The following is an 18,000-nucleotide window of genomic DNA, read 5'->3' on the forward strand; positions in this document are numbered from 1 at the left end:
GTCATAATAACAACACGCCGTTGCTAAGATGTATTCCTTGCAGAGTAAAACTGCTCACAGATTAAAAAAGCCAGGCTGGAGGGTTATAAATAAACTCTTTAGCTGGTAGCTTTTTGATGAAAATAATGTATATTCTGCAGACCCTGTTGCTGTTCTGCTGTGACCCAGTGTTGTTAAATCTATGCCTGTCAGCACATCACTGCAAGTTTGGTTATTAACCGCGCAGTATGGAGTCTGTCAAAGACTGGCAGTGACTCATTATGGCTGTGCTTTTTTCTGAGTCAGATGTAGAGACAGCTCCGACTTACTCATCAGTCGTGTATTTTTTTAATCTTATTTTCTCCTTATCTTCGTTTGTTCTTGTGCTTTTCCTTGAACTACACACTGCTCATCCTGTCCTCTACGCCTGCCTTGACAGTTGTGTCTCCTAGTGAAACCTACTTTTACCATCATAAGTGATTCAGACAGCAGCTAATGCTAACTGAGGCAGCCCAGAAATCTGACTGGCTTGAAGATTATGCTGCTGAACTAAACAAATTTACATCCATCCATCCAATTTCTGAACCCACTTTGTCCTTTACTACAGGGTCACAGATGGCTAGAGACTATCCCGGCTGTCAAAGGGCAAGAGCCTGGGTACACCCTGGACAGGCACATGCACATCTTTGGTATAGTGGGAGGAGAACAGAAAGGCTCCAGCCAGATTTGAACCAGCAACCTTATTGCTGCCAGGCAGCAGTGCTAACCACTACACCTCTAATTAAACATGAAAAGTACAGTTACAGCTTTTTCTGCAGCCTGGATTGCCTGCCATTTACCAGCTTTTACCTGACAACCAGCATGATGCTAACATCCAGGATGGCATACTGGCCTTATGGTTTAATCATCTATTGATTGCTTAAAGGTGAAGAATGTTGTTTCACTCTTTGTGTTGTCAGCACCACTTACAGCAATTCCCCTATGGTTTGTCTGACTGCTGTAAAAGCATTACAGAAAACACCTTTTCAGCCAAAATTCAGTATGACAACCTCATTCAAACAGCAGTGCTGCCATTTTAATACACCTGCCGAGTGTGAGGTTGACTGGGTGAATGAAAGCGAAGAAGAAAAAGAGCCACTCGCAGACAGTGAGAGTCTGTGAAGAGATGAGATGATCGCCTTCAGGGAATGGACCCCCCCACTCGCTCCCCTTGATGTCCGGTGCATGTGCTGCTGAGCATCAGCAAATTAGTGAGTCAGCAAGGTCTCATTATAGTCACTGATGAACTGATTACACACAGAAACAGCACAGCTCATCTCAGCTTGAGCGTGCATAGACAATAAGTGCACATGCACACAAATACAGCCCCAGTGTTCCTTATCAGTCTCCCGTGGCTCAGTGTGCCTTTTCACCTGAGCACAGGAATAGAAAGCATGTGTTTGTGTCTGACAGAATGCAGCATATTGTCAGCAGGATATAAGTAAGGGAAATAAATGTGACTGGAGAGTTGTTATTAGAAAACTGCTGATGTGAAAACCTCTTCTTTGCTTTAACTGGCCTTGAACAGGCAGACATTGTGCTCAGCTCAGTGTGTGTAAGAAGCACTGAAAAAGTGTAATTGTCTTCAGCTTCAGCTTACATGTTTGTGCTTGTAGGTGTCCTGTCTGCAAGACTTCTTCGGTGACGAGGACATTTTTGTGGCTTGTGGACCAGAGAAGTTCCGCTACCAAGATGACCTGATGCTGGATGAAAGCGGTGAGTTGATTTCATCCTCTTCATTTTATTTTCTTTCTTTCTGCCTCCAGCTGTGATTTTTAATTGTTTACAGTGTTAAGATCATTTGTTGTGTGTGAATTATTGGTGTAAATTAACAGCTCCTTCCTGGTTGAGGACTGTGCTTTGCTGTCTCTTCTCCCCTGCTCTTGAGTGAACTGCACTTCAGCCATTGTAACCTATCGTACCATTGTTCCCCCTCCCTCCTCTCTGCCTGTCTCTCCACCACGGTCCGCTGAGGATACATTCTGTCCTCGCTTCACCCATCTGTGCTTCTCTGGCTGTCTCTCCCTCCCTTTTGAAGCCTCCTGCCATTTAATGCTCATCAGTATTCGTACCCTCTCATCTCTCTTCCTGTCTCCTACATGAATGAGTGTGCACTGGCTTTTGTTCAAAGGTTTATTCAATTCATTTGTTTCCCCAGCATCCCCTCACCCATTAAATAATATCCATCCCACCTGGGTCGCCATCCTCCACCTCTTTCCCCCTGTTCTTTTTCTTTTTTCTTCCCCACTGCTCTCCTTTCATTGGCAAAATATAATACCAGGCTGCTTCCATTTGCTTGTGTTCCTTTGGTAACAATTTTCTCTTTTGAGAAAGATCACCAGGTTTATAAAAATCACATTTCTACACTACTCTACCATTTAGGTTGCCCCAAAACAAAGTATACATGCGACTTTTCTTGAAAAATATCAGCTATCAGCTTTGAAAAGCGATCAGAGTTGTTGCTGACCTTGTTGCCTCTGCCAGCAGGTGGGGCACTTCCACTCCGTGTGCGACTACAACAGTGCCTTCATGTTTAGAGCAGCATGTTTGTTGAAATTGTGCTAACATGGATGGAGAGGTATAGCCAGCAAGATGCAAAGACTATTAATCACATCTTCTCTTTCTTAAAGCACTTGTGTGTAGAATTTAATGGCAGCTAGTGCTGCGGACTTCTGTAGAAACATGGCAACAGGATGGACTATATGGAAAAACATAACAAAAATAATGATTTACTCACATCAGTCATAATAGACTAATAAAAATATTCTAACACCTACTATATTAAAAGTTATAGGTATAATAAAAGTAGAGATTTATATTCTCCTTATATGTGATCCTATAACAGCTACTTTAACACTTAGGTTCATGTCTGACCTTCTGAACAGATATTCCCCCCTCACAAAAAAGTGATTAAAGCACACATTTATAATGTATCCGTTCTCCCAGTAGACTGGGAGTATAAATTTGACACCTCCTCATAGCCTGACAGACGAAAGCGCCAGAGGCAGACAGGAATGCAGAGCGACGAACCAAACAGACAGAGAGACAGAGTCAGAGCTGCAGACAACTTCGCCTCCTCTTAGCATCACTATAATTATCGCCTCTGCCTCTGCTCTGGCACACTGTCATCATGTTAACACTCTGCATTGTACATTAATCACTAGGCCACAACGTCTGCCTCACAAGCAAATACACACTCCATGCTCTCATATGAATCCCCCCCACACACACACACACACGTGCAGATGAAGACAGGCACACATGGTAGGCTGTACAGTTTGCCCCTTCTGCTAAAATGATAATGAGCTATAAAGGGGCTGGGTTAATGAAGAGGAGAGGAGAGAACTTTTGGGGAAGAAGGAGGCAGAGTGTGTGTGTGTGAGCACCATCGCATGGCTCATTTATCAGAACTGTGTGTGTGTGTGTGAAATATCAGACCCTGTGAGTCATAGCTGTCACTCCTGAAGTGCCACAGTAATGGTGTTTGGAAAGCGAGCCCAGTGAAGGTCAGGACTCATTTTTGCAGGGGACCTGAAGGTAAAAGCCAATTACTGCTGTGCTGGTCCATTAGTGGTTTGGTGTTTTCTTGCATGACAAAAGGTCAAAATCAATCAAAATACTACTTAGCTTGAGATCCATACAGTTTGAGCTGCAATTCAATACAAGTGACATGTTTCAAAATGCTTAGGTGTTCACATGGGCGTGTCCTGAGACACAAAGTGTCCCACGCTCAGATTCGCCTCCTTCATGTTCAACCTCTTTGATAAGATGAATAAATACTGAGCACCTCTGTCTTGTCTTGCTTACAGAATGTCGTATGATGAAGTCAGTAAACTATGGGAAGATGGGGGGCTCTCTGAATCGAGGTTCCCCCAAGACTATCACCCAATCAGGGCGCAGCAAGTCCCCTGCATCAGGTAAGATAGCAACATAGGTTCCTTTCTCCTTCCTATCCCTTTTTCCTTTTGAAAATGGACTTTCAACACGTACATGCTGCTTAAAATTAAGCAAAGCCTTTATAATTTTTTGTATTTCACCGGGGAGAACCGGCCCAAACAAATGAAACTGAAATATTTCACTTACACTGTCATTTATTTATTGAAGAACATGATCCACTATTACATGTATGTGTACATGGCAACTTAAGTATGTGAACCTGAAGGATTAGCAAAGTATTTGAAAGCTAAATTAGAATCCATCTTTTCAGAGGTCTTTTCAATCAAAGGAAGATGTCAATGTGTTGGCTGTTGTTAGTAGTAATGAAGTGACCATCAGGAGAACACTCAACAACCATGGTGAGAGCGGCAGAGCTGCAAACAGAAGGACCCTGCTGTCCAAAAAGAACATTGCTGCTAAATGACTGATCAGCACTTAATAGGTTGTTATTATTGCACGAGGAGTCACAGAATTTATCTAAATATTTCTGCTTATCAGTCAGTGTGCGTGCGTGTGTGTGTTTAGAATCAAAGTATGAATAAACACTGCAATGAAATCCGTGTGTGACAGCATGTGTGTGCATATGTGAGCTGTAGCATGCAGAGTATGAATTCGAATGAGAATGATTTCACAAGGGAGCAAAAAAACGCAAACAGTCTTTTGATGGATGAGAGAGGTAGAAAAAGCAGGGGAGCGGGAGTGAAAACGAGAGGGAAAGAAGAGTGAAAACGGGGTTGGTGACTCAATCCTGCAGCTCCAGCCGCTCTTCACCTGACATGCTAATGAAATGTAATAAAATGATGAGAGCCTTCACTGCTACCTGTTTTCACTCTTCTCTCAGACTGAATGCAGCCTCCATTAATACACTGTAGTGTGCCAAACGCTGGCTCACACCTGCTGAGGTCTTGGTGATTAGTTCATCTTTAACAAGTATGGGCTCATTGTTTTTTCCTGATTGCACAGCTTGAGCTTTGACTGTGTGTAAAACACCTTGTTATGTAAGAGCACATTTGCCTTTCCGTCTCCACTGTAATTATTTTGTGGTTTGAGTACAGAGACTTATTGGTTAGGTGAGGATTCGATGGGTGATGCAACACATAGAAACTCCACTGGTTCTACCTGCAATTTGAGCACATGGACATGCACAGATGCACATGATTTTTGGTGATGTATCAGCTGTTGCTGAATGAAAGCCAGCATTTGTTAATATGATATGTGTTGCACCCTGGAGAACAAAGCAAGGAAGAGTAATATGGAAAGGTTTGAGAGGAGAAAGTTCTGGATGCTGATGGCTTGAAAACTTTGGGGAAAAGGTTATGAGAGTGAGTCATACACTATCTGATGTCGCTGGCTGCAGTGAGTCTGGAATGAAGGTGTATACTAATGTGTGTGTGTGAGAGCGAGAAAAAAAAAACAAGAGACAGAGGAGGGGCTGGAGGAGAGGGGAGGTAGACTCGGTCTTGGTTGCCACGGAAACATAGCACAGTTGGAGCTTGTAGCTACAGACACAATAGCCTGTGACAACCATATATGGCAGTGACTTCCTGTGAATTGGCCTGTGCTGCAGAACTGACTGACGCTCAGTCGGCGCTGAAACCTTGAGTCAGACCATCCGGGCGTTTCTCACTTCTGAGAAATGTTTCCCTTCTGCTGCTGCTGCTGATGCTGCTTCCACTACTGAACATCATCAAATGTCCCTGGGATGCTGTTGAATGTTTTTCACATCGTATTGTTCTGTCACTGCTTAAAAACATCGTCAGGAGAGATGAGAGCACATTCGCTGATGAGTGTGCTGGTTGACCCTGACTGACCCTCCTTTTGCTTTTTTTCTCTGTATTTTTGTCACTGCACAAGAACACCCTGTTCCCTCTTCTTGATGATGATTGGTCAAAGAGTTATAACAGCTAACAGCAGCTGGTCCTCCACCTGTGCCTTGCCATCATGTAGCTTATGATTTAAAAAAATACCCTGCACAGGACAAATATATTCCTTAAGGTGGTATCATGACCATTATTCAATATAAGAAGGATAGGAGATATGTTCTCTTATTATAATAATTATCATCTTTTTTATGACAGAACAATTGAGACTAAAAAGGAAGGTCACCGGCTGATCCTGAGTTTTCAAATATATTAGATGTTTTTTTCTTTTACTGCTTAGCCTTGTATCATTGCAGCTGAGGCTTCACAAAAAATATGCAATAGCTGCACATAAAGGCTGAGAAGAAGAAGAAGAAAAGACGTGGGCTATGTTATTATGTGAACGGTGACCCTGGTAGGCTTGAGATTGGAGATTTTGGTTTTAACAGAAAAGGGCACAGTGGTAGTTGTGTGCTGTTGCTGCACAGCATAAAAGCTCCTGATTGGATTTGCTGGAGTTTTTATTTTCTCCCTGTGTCTGTGTGGGTACTCCGGCCTACGACCATAAGACCTGCTTGTTAGGTTAACTGGGGACACAAAAGAGTGTGCAAGTGTGGTTGTTTGTTTATCTGTGTTGACCCCATGATAGACTGGTGACCTGTTCAGCATCTACCCTGCCTTAAAGCCAATGATAGCCTGGGACCCTGCACAGGACAAGCAGGTTAAGAAGATGGATGGATGGATGGATGGATTGATTTGAACCCAAACTATGATCTTTTCCAAGTATTCTGTGTTACCTCATACTGCAAAAAACGCATACAGAAAACAGCATAAAAACAACAAGTGAAAACAACACTTTAAAAGAGTGGGTGAAGCCTCCATCCTCTCCAACGATACATATGCTGCTTATATAATTGCACTAACAGTTTATTTTTTTACACCACACTAAATAAATATCAGTTTTCATGAGTAAAACTGCATGGAGCAGATGTGAAGTGTGAATGACCTCTGAAAGCGAGAGCACAGCTGAGACCTGGACACAGCTGTGTGTGTGTGTGTGTATATGTGAGGGACAGGCAGAGAAACAGGAGCATAAAAATGCAATTTGATGTTATAATAAAGTATGATTAAATGTTGACACTGATTAACAAAAAACAAACTGGGTTTCACAGATCACAACATTTTTAATCCATCATCTGTTGTGTTGCTGGATCACACATTGACAAATATGTATAACTACATCAAGCTGTGGATGGCAATCAATAACAATCAAAAGCAGACAGATGATGGAAGCGAAGAACTCTGAAATGCTTTATTCAGTGTGTTTTATTTTTTGTTTTTTTTGCATTATCAGATGAGACAAACACAATGTCTGGTCTTCTTCCAAACAACACGAGCCTTCTGAGAAATACTCAGAGCTACAGTAATAACTTCTCTGTCTGTTTCCCAGCACCAAAAGAAAATTAACTCTTAACTTTCCTTTCTCATTCTCGCTCAACAAAATGAAAGCTGAGAGACTTATTGCAGGTGATGTGTGTTCGTTAGATGAATCTCCCTGCAGGTCTCTGTTCAGCTGATGACTCACACAGCTGTAATTAAACAGAAATCAATTACGATTGATCACATTTTAAAGGGAAAGTTCACCACAGGTTTCGTGGTTGTCTTGACGGTGTAGATTTTAGTACTTTTAGTAGTTTTTTTAAACCCAGTGATCTCTGAGTGTGTACAAAACATAAAGCTATTTTAAAATAATAGCAATGAAACAACCCACACTGAGACTGTGTACATGAGGAGGTTGAACTGCTCACTCGCCGTGTGCGTCTCTGCTGTGTTGATTCATTCGGTTTCATCTTTTAACCCTTTTTCTTCTAATAATAATACATCGAACTTATATAGCGCTTTTTAGGACACTCAAAGATGCTTTACAGATGCATTATTCATTCACACCACATTCACACAGAGTGGCAGTGGTAAACTACAGATGTAGCCACAGCTCCCCTGGGGCAGACTGATGGAGTTGTGGCTGCCAAGGTGCGCCTACGGCCTCTCCGACCACTGCCGATTCATTCATTGGAGGCAATGTGGGTAAAGTGCCTTGCCCAAGGGAGGAGCTGGGATTAAACCTCCAACCTTCTGGTTATTGTACAACCATGCTCTACCACTGAGTGTTTTCCAGCTCTGTGTTTGTTTCAAAATGCTGCTTCTTCTGGGAGTTTAACTGGGAAAGATCCATGATGTTGAGTCAGCGTCAAGCTCTGCCCCACAGTTTTTATAATCATAGTGTTGAAACAAACTGACTTGTTGTTAAAAAAGCCTTGATTGGCATTTCTTGTAAAACACCCTGTTGTTTTCCAAGAACTGATGCCATCAATGCTTCTTGGAAGAACAACACATGTTGAAGCTGAGCCCCACAGCTTGATGTTCACACTAACTCTCTGACTCAAGCAGCAATAAGTGTGAATCTAAATAAAGGTCATCTTAACTATAACCTTGGTAACATTCATGTTTGAATGTAACAAGGAGATGTTGTTGTGTTAGGCCAGGGATTCCTTTTTATACTGTGGAGGCTCCGATGTTGCATCAGGCTCTCAGCTGTGTGTGTGTGGGCAGGTTAGTACGTCTCAGCCTGACATTGTCATCCCTCGAGCTTCGTTCTAGGATGATGTCACAACCCCGGCTGAGTGTCTATACACAGAGACCCAAAATAATGTGAGAAAACAATTTAGCACTCATACATAGATTCTTTCTCCATCTCGCCATCTGTCTCTCTGCTCTCCTCTGATGCCTCACGTCAGCTAAAATTAACAGAGGAGTGCAGATGGTGTCAGCGAGCATCACTCTCACTCTTTGAGGTCTCACCTTTTTCTGTTCTGTCGAGAAGGCAACTCTGCATGACAGCATCGACTTTAATGGTGTGGAGCAGCTGACCCACAGATAAATCCAGGTTTATCTCCAGAGGATCTGCTGCTGGCTGTGATACTTTCTGAACTGTGAATGCAGCATGGCAGCAGCTTTCACCACTTGTCTTGCTCTGTAAATAATGCTGGTGAAAAGTTCAGGTGTAATCACTGAAAACCAGTGCTGGAATGTAACTAAGTATTTGTACTAAATCTTTACGTATTTATACTTTACTTAAGTATAAATAACAGTGCATACTTTAGACTTTCACTTCATTAAATTTTGCAGCTGTTATTTATGCTTTCTACTCCTCTACATTTCTATAATCTTTGTTATTATTACATTTTATAAATATATTTTTACCAAAATGTTGCGTCCATCTACACAGAAATCCGGATTATGTTGCTATGTTACTTTAAAAAGGAAAAACATTTCAGGGCTTCAACACACCGAGCATGTGTGTGGTTAAAATTGTCCATATCCATTGGTTACATCTCAGCTGGAACACATTGAGATGCAGCTCAATGTTTAGGGACATTTGGTGACAGATATTGATATTAATATTATCAGTCTGAACCATCAGAATCCCTGCGAGGCCACTGTTAATCCTAATTTTAGCTGAGTGGCTCATGTACTCCTCACTCACTGTGTGTTTTTATGACATGTAGCCAATATATCCGCCAACACATCCCACAGCTGGAGATGCTCCACACTCATCATAAAAACTGCTGTGTTGTTGTTTTTTTAAACAATAAGCCTGTAGTTGATCACAGAAGGTGTGAAAGATGCTGAAACACATGGTGCTTTGTGGCTGCGCTGTATTCTGTCCAGACTGATGGATGTCTTCATGTGTGAATGTTGACATCACATCGACATTCTATATACACAGGGAGCATCACAGGTTTCATCTTCAGCCAATCAGAAGGCTTCTTTCTATCATCACTGCGGCCTGTTGATGGTGATCGATCACAAATCTCACAAGAATCCAGCACTTAATATTAACTGGCTGGATTGTTGACTGATGGCGTTCCCATGACAGACAGTTTCAGATTATTGAATAGCTATGTTTTCTGATAATAAGTCATGTGACCTCATATCTTGACTTCAGGAATAAGAAAACAGCTAAACTTCAACAATAGCTGTTGTCTGGGTTCAGATTTATATCAGCTTTTGTTGTGGATAGTCATACAAAAAAACCATGAAGCTCTGAGAATCCATGTAGGACAGGCTGCCCTCCCACCATTACACTCTCCTCAAAATACTCTGTGCTGTAGTATGTTCCTTATTCTTTTCTTTAGGCAGTACTCTGTTCTTTTTCCTGTTTATCTTCCAGTTCAAATCTCCACGTAATCTTCTTGGCATAGATGTAAAGGGACGTCGGCCAAAATATCAAAATTCTAGATATATATTTTGTACTCCTACTCTCTCTCTCTCTCTCTCTCTCTCTCTCTATTCCCGGTGCGCGTCAGAGTTTGCGCAAGCAGCCTCTCCGCCTCCCAGTGTAGTACAGCTCTGCTTCTTCTCTCCCATTCACCACAGTTTACTATCACACTCGGACGGAGCGCGTTATAAAGGTGCTGTTCTTCCTCTCCTCCCTCTCTTTACATCGCTTTGGATTATCACTGTGTTTTCCATCATGCTGGAAGTGGAAGGTAGGAATTCCAAATAAAAAAACGGCATTTTTATCCGCTGTGTGTGTTTTTCCCCACATGTTTCCATTTCTCTGATGACCGCGTAAACTTTTATTCACCCCCTGCCTTTATCTTTGTATTTTGTCAGCGCGGGGTGTGTGTGTGTCTGAACGCGAAATGCCATTTTGTGGTTTTCTTTGTAGTAAGAAATAAAGGAGAGATGCCTTTAAATATTAATGTTATCGTTGTGTAACCGCGGGAGGAGTGTCTGTCAGTGTGCGTAAAGCTGGTGCAGTTTTCATCAATGAAGATACTTAAACAACAGCAGTGTATGTTTTATTTCCCTCTTCATGGCGTATGCTGGGAATAAAAACACTCTTGTGATGTATTCAGGGCTATTTCAGGCTTCTCTGTGCTTTATCTACTTTGTCTTTAATAATTCATAAAGTTCTTTGATCTCGGCTGGGAATATGAAGGTTTTACCTAGATGTAGATGGACACAACAAATAAAGTATTGTTTACATTTTATACCTGAACTCCACTTGGATCCATTGTTGACACATTTTTCTAATCATTTTCTAGCTGTGTCTTGTGGATGACTGGTTTGTAGTCTGCTGCAGGTTAATGATGTCATTAGGGTTTTAATTTTGTATTTTTTTCCTGAATACATTCATGTCCAAGTTGATTCTAATCCGATGTTCTCCTCTTAATGAGATGATGCCGCTGGCTTTTTGTGCTCCTGGAAAAAAAACACTGAGCTTGGGTCACAAGTGCACTGAATAGAGGTAGAAAATCAGGACAGCCTGTTGTTGTATGTTGACTTCCAGCCATGTACCAACGTCTGGAACATGCTGTAATTACTGAGTGCACATAAGGCTCAGGTACAGTTCAGGAAAAGAAAAAAAATAGAGCAACAGGATTTGTACTTTGGCTGAAGGACAAAAAGAGTAGTGTGGATTTCAGTGCTCATTCTTCGTCCTCCTCCTCCTTCTCTTCCTCCTCCACCTCATTCATGTGAATGATGCTGAGGGTGGAAGTGTGGGCTGCTACCAGACACCAATGTAACAGTTCTAGAAAATGTGCTTTTAAAGCTTCAAGTGTATCAATATTTCTCTCTCACTCTTTCCCCCCACTGCTCCATTTCCTCTCTTTTTCTCCCTCCAGTGAATGGGACGCCGGCCAGTCAGCTGTCCACTCCTCATTCGGGAAAATCTCCCAGCCCCTCCCCGACCAGCCCGGGCAGCCTCAGCCGACGTCGGGTAAGTTGAGAACACAGACGCGTGCACACACACACACACACAAATAGTAGCATCACTAGAAATCACTATAACTACATTCCTTCTATGTTCTCAGGAAAAGGACAAAGCTGTGACTGAGCATAGGCCGACTACATCTTAGAATCACTAGAATATGAAGAATCCACATCCAACATCTTTAGTCTCTCAGAATGGGGTGGGTCGTTGACCTTTGACCTCACCCAGTGCTACTCTGGGAGCCACCAGCAGTGGGCCAGGCTCATGTTAGAATCATAGTTTTTGAAATTCTTCCTGATATTATGTCACATTCCTACATACTCTCAACCACTGACACACACAGATCACCTGGTCGGTCCATCGGTAATTTGGTGCAATATGTGATCAAAAGATGATTGATCAGCTTTGTGAGCAGCTCGCTCAGTTCTCAATTTGGTTTTGCATCCACTGATGTCCACAGAATAGTGTTTTGTGGGCGTCTTTAAGCAAAAAAAAAAAATGTTTTTTATTGAATCATGTCATTTTTGTACATGTCAGCTCATGTAAATGGCATTTTATAGTTGTACATGTCATTATTTTCACATTATTGTTGTTGTTGTTCTGCTGTCCTTGGTCTGGATTTGTGCTGTTTTCTGTAGCTAACACAGCGAGTGAAAGGATCTGAAATGCAACCACACTGTCGTAATTACTTTAGACAAAAGTGTGCAGAGCGGGAGCATGCAACTCAAAAGGAAAATTCCACATAGAGACCCTGAGGTCTGTGAGGGTGCTGTGTGTGTGTGTCTGTGCATGTATGTGAGCGTGAGATCAAAGTGTTTGTTAATCCACTCCTTTGACAGTGGTGATGGTGAGCTTTTAATATCAGCTTCCATCCTAATCAGACTCCCGCTTTCTTACTGCAGCTCTTTCATTAAGCCTGCTGCTGATTAGTCTCCCTCATAAACAAACTCAGTCCACCTCTGAGCACTGACAGGCAGTCTGTGGACTTGCATGTGACTCAGGTTCTTCTTATATGTACATCTTTTTGACGGCAAGAATGCAGCCGTGATTTATTCTGCAATTATTTATTTGTGCAGTTTCAACGACTTTTTTTAAGCAACAGTAGGCTCGAGTCAATACCTTTTAATAGGACAGGGAGAAAATTGAATAATTTGTGTGTGTATAAACCGTTGCAGCATAAAGAATTCATCTCAGCATACTTGATTCAGTCCTGTGCCACGTTTGCTGAGCCATGGTGGATGTTGTTTGGCCCTTTAGGCTTCTGAATCCATCAATGATATGGTGATATTGATTCGATATGAAGGTCAGCCAGGACAATCAGAACAGGTCAGATTTGGGCTAAAGCTACTATGAACAGAACAAGGAGCTCCCACATTCATCTGCTTAATGGCACTGGGTCACCATAGATTACAGTGTTGAGATGAAACGGGCTGCCATGTGCACACATTTATAAACTCTCTCTTCCTCTCTGTGTACCTCTTTGAATGAATAAATGTGGGGCAGGTAATGTGGACAATTACAGTGCTCAGTTTGTGCCGTGCGGTTCTTTCTCTCCCAGATAATTTTTCACAGATGCAGGGAGAGATTCTGAAAAGTCGTTACTAGAGAAGTGAAGGAGGGCTATATAGTAGATAATAGCATCTATTTGCACACAGGCGAGGAAAGTAACGCAGCAGCTTTTCATCTGTTTACAATCGGATCCATAGAGCTGCTCCGAGTGTAGCATTATTGGCTACTGACACCTAGCATGTACTGAAAAAACCTCTCTCTTCTCCAGTTCTGCCTGTCTCAGCAGAAATGCTCATGTTGGTGCAAATAGCATTTTGTGTGACTGACACCTGGGTGCAAATAGCATCTGCAACAGTGTCAGTTCACATTTCCTTTTTCTATCACATATTAGCTTTGTAGTACAATTCAGACCTCACCAGTGCAGCGGTTAATCTTTTCTCAACACTGTTTGAGTGTGTATTTCTTAAAAAGCTATTAATTCTGGCTCTGTACAATGGCTTCACTAGAAGGAAAGGAGGAAGCCTCCCTCACAGCCCATTATCTCTCCTCTCCACTCTGCAGATTCACACTCTTCAGCCATGTTACGATGTAATTCTCTCCTCCACTTCTTGCTTTCTCTATCTGCCCTGCTGGTGATTCCCTCTCTGCCCTTTCCATCCTTGACAGTTTCTAATTTCTCATTCACCCCATTTCTCAGCCATTCTCACTCAACCCACACCCATCCCCCCACTTCACATCCCCATATGAAGGGTATTAACTTCACAGAGAGAAATCATATTCCCTTGCCCTTGCTAAGCTTCTTTTTTAAAAAAATAGTAGGCACTAAACGCAAGCATTTTCTGCCCTTATTTGTCACCTCCCTGCATAAATACTCGTTCTTAGAAACCTCAGAAACAACCAGCAGCAGTACATATAATAACTGTGTTTAACAAATATTCTAAAAATCCATCTAAAAAACACTGAAAGCTTCCAAAACCAAGCTGCACAGGCTAAAAAAGGAGGTTAAAAAATATTCTCAGTGACCTACCACGAGCGTTACATTTAAAATGTTCACCTCACCGGACCCTGCATTTAAACACTTAAAGGCACTTTACTGCCTAAAGTAGGTTGCTTGCATAGCTCTGACCATCACAACCTATTTCCCCAAGCAGAATATACAGACATTGCATCGCACCATGGCCTTTCACTTGCACACACACACAGCTGTGCACGCATCTAGGGAACATACACACCGAGTCACTTACCCGACAGCTTAATGCACATGTTGTGTGTTACATACATTCATGGCCAGGGTGACCCATTTTTATGAATTATCAACAGAAGCCTGGTCTACATTCACAAAGTCATCTATCCCCCTCTGCCCAGCTGCACCTGTTTGTAGTTTTTTCAAGGCCACTTAGTGCACCATAGAGTTCCATATTCATGCATATTAAACCTACAGATATTTCCATACAGATACTGAACTTTGTTTTCTGTCGGTATAAGCACTAAGGCATTATACAGATGAATTCAACAAGCTGGTGAGGTCACAGCTCCTCCTTATGTGTTGGCTTTTAATCATTTAAAAAGAAAAACAAAGTGTAGTGACTGACAGACTAACAGAAGCTTTGTGTAGCAGCAGCTGTGACACAATCAGGTGGAGTGAGTATATGAGAGAGAGAGAATGCTAATTACGATCCGTATTATTATGTCACCTACATCCTCCCGCCGTTGAGTCATTCATGTCCACAATCCATTGAATTGCATGCTCCGTGTCTCATTCTCCTTGTCCATATTTTTTTGTGTCAAGTGATTCTATTAAAATTATTTGCGTGAGTGTGTGTGAGGCTGAAGGAGAAGGTGTGCATTATGAACATCTAATTATTTGTCTCATTCATCCCTGCTGGGTGTGTTGTTGGTTTGGTTTTTTTCGCTGTAATTTATTTCTTATTTCATGTTGTGATGTTGTCAATAGGTGTTTTTTGTTGTTTCTATGACTGCCAAAAAAAGCTGGCTGCCATACATGAGGAAACAGTGAAGGATGCTGCAATTTTAAAACTTTATTGAACATTGTAAAAAAATCAGAGGGCATTTTCATTGGAGCAGTGTTAATACTCATAACCTTATGTGTCATTTATGTGTTTTTGTCATGTAAGGCTTCCAGCTCTTCTTGGCTCATTTGTTTTTGTTTGTGTTTTCTTTGCTAAATGTATTAATTTCCATTTGTTGTTGTTATTAAATTTATCGTCATTTCATTTTCATCTCGTCTACTTCATTCTCGACTCATTTTAACTCTTCATTATGTTGCATCTTTATTGTAATAATCACAATGACATGGTTCCACTTTGTTAGACGTACTCATGTATTCAGCAGAGCAGAACAGTGCAAATGCAGCCCCAGAGGTGCATTTAACTCCCCCCGTCCAACTGCTTCTGGATTTTATTTTCTCTGGGTGTGGCGGCCTATAAGCCTTCCTTACGTTTCTTATCATTCACTCACGTTCCTGTGATTTTCTGGGATTACAGTCCTTAAGGAATCCTGCACTGCGTCCAACTAAACAAGACAGAATTCTCCAAACAGTGTTGATCTCTTCAGATCAGAGTTGAGCAGATTATGTTTTCTGTCTGTCTAGACAACAAAATAAGAGTCAAGAAATTATCTCCTGTAGCCTGTGTTCTTGTGAGAGACAGAGAGGAGGAAGCTGGGACAAAACAAAGGACCTCATTTCCATCGAATCTTATTAAATTCTTCCTCTGAAGCAAACACTAATAAAATTCTGCTCTTGCTGGATAAAGCATGACAGCAAAAGTGATAAGAAATGCTGCCAGCAGAGACATTTGGCTCGCTCGTAGCTTATGGAACAGATAACGAGCCGGCTTTAGAACGTGTGTCGTAATCACATTCGAACAGTTAGTCTGAGGACAGGACTGGCATTACACCTAAGTTGGTTATGTAAACGTGCGGTGCTCATTTCTACAGCTGACTTCCTTTTCAGCTACGGAATAAATCACTGCTGCTGCATGTCTGCTTCTTGGATGATGCTCCACATTTAAGGTCAAACATGGACATCCTGTTTTAATTTCTATTTCTGTGCTGATCAGTATTCAGCTGCCGAGTGTTGCCCTTGCAGGTTTGAAGAGCTTTGGCTCCAGCCATGATGTAAAAGGTTTGTCAGTGTGTTTTTTCAGTGGTGTGAGTCATAGTTAGAGCAAAAGTGTAGAGATGTAGCGCTAGAATAGTGCATGCCGTGTTGTGCAACAAGGGGAGAGTTGGACGGTCTAACAATAACAAAACACTTTCTGCCAAATCTCCTGATCGATATCAGCCGCTCCAGACTCCGTACATCTTTCCTTGTATCATCCCCCAGCCTGTCTGTCTCTCTGTCTCTCACTCTCTGTCTGTCACTCCATCTGTCTCATAGTGTTTCACACAGGAAGGAGAGACACAATTTTCATAGAAGGTTGAAGCCACCTCCCAGCCTGCAGACAGGAAGTAGCCATATATAGGCTTCTGTATCCACACTGGAAGTCTCATAAGCTGCTGTTCTCCTCTCTGTGAGCAGTTTCCATAGCAACAGTATTTTGTTTCCCTCAGTGGCAGGAAGAGAGCGAGATAGGAGTTCAAAATGAGGAAGAGCTGGATGTGCGATAAGGGCACAGGAGAGACAATGAGAATGAGACCAAATAAAAGAGCACAATAAGGATGTTTTTGAGATAAAGCGCAGGTGGGTCATCGGCTTTATGGGCATTAAGTGGGTTTTCTTGTTCCCAGGATGAGAGCCCGACCAAAAACAGTATTATGTAAACCAACTATCAGCCTGACTCATAGCTAGGAGGTTTTCAGGTCACAGCGGTGATGAGTGAAAGAGCTGACAGCTACTCGGGGAGAGATATAGGGCAGATTGGTTCTGTAAATAGTTTTTTAAATGCAAGTCATAACAATAAATGGTCTTTTCCTGTCTCTACCAAGACGTACAAAGGTCAGGACATTTTCTGCGACCTGACATGTTTAGTTCTGTTGTGAAACGTTGGCTGCTGGATTATTGTTGAAAGGAGCACTGTGTCTTTTCTCCTCAAACGACACTGAAGTGATTGATGGGTGAGTTGTGATAAGTGGCATGAATTCATTGGAGAGAATCAAAAAAATATCTGACTACACCTGTGCCAAAAAAAATTAACAAATTTATCTGTTGGATGTGCTAACTAATCATTGGCAGAACTAACACATAGTGCAGAGTATTTACAGAGAAAACCACTCTTACTGGCCAAGCTGCACTTGTGGGATTTAGTCAAGCCCTGCATGTGTGTAAATCCCAAAGACCTCAAGACCAAGTGTGAAGCAGGAGAGAAGGATTTCAGCAGAATAAACACGAGATACTGAACATGTGATAAAAAATAATCTAAATCATCTGAAAAAAAGAAGAGAAGATGGACAGGAGTAGAGAAAAGACACAAATACGAGAGTGGTATATTCTCATTTACAGTCCTGACTAGATCCTCACGCCCCATCTCTGTTGCTTCCATGACAACCAGACAGAAGGTTATGAGGTGGAGGGTGTAATGAGTTTTTGTCTTGAGATAGATGCAGACGCCTCATCTCAGCCACCCAGCGTCACTTTAATGACCCCTTTTACTTACTAAGCAGATGAAAGGCAGCATTCATCTATCTTTATTAAACCCATGTATTTATGCTTTATTAGAGGTATTGAAAGGATGGTGCAGTTAGGAGTCTCTTATTTACATGCAATCACAGACTCACACACACAGAGGGTTAGCTGAGTTTTTATTCACATCACTGGCTCAATATATGAACAAAGAGTACACACAGCACAGCACAACGCAGGTATGCAAACACAAGTCAGACTGACGGATGTTCCGAGGATAAGCAGAGTCGCACAGTGTCCCCGTTTTTGGACAT

General features: G+C 42.0%; 1 protein-coding gene across 4 annotated transcripts in view; it reads left to right on the forward strand.

The window, feature by feature from the left end:
- Window positions 1–18,000, forward strand: part of dclk1a (doublecortin-like kinase 1a) — a 38,682-nt gene that overhangs the window by 13,462 nt on the left and 7,220 nt on the right. For 2 of the 4 annotated variants that reach the window (XM_028421825.1, XM_028421824.1), the window contains exons 1-2: window positions 10,222–10,363; window positions 11,507–11,601. In XM_028421825.1, coding sequence (XP_028277626.1) covers window positions 10,348–10,363; window positions 11,507–11,601 — 111 coding nt within the window. In that variant the 5' untranslated portion in view covers window positions 10,222–10,347. Of the gene's footprint in view, window positions 1–1,634; window positions 1,735–3,827; window positions 3,936–5,491; window positions 5,501–10,221; window positions 10,364–11,506; window positions 11,602–18,000 lie in introns of those variants that run through there. The other 2 variants (XM_028421823.1, XM_028421822.1) reach the window with 2 other exon arrangements.

The sequence above is a fragment of the Parambassis ranga genome, chromosome 14 (assembly GCF_900634625.1).
Source record: "Parambassis ranga chromosome 14, fParRan2.1, whole genome shotgun sequence".
NCBI lineage: Eukaryota > Metazoa > Chordata > Actinopteri > Ambassidae > Parambassis > Parambassis ranga.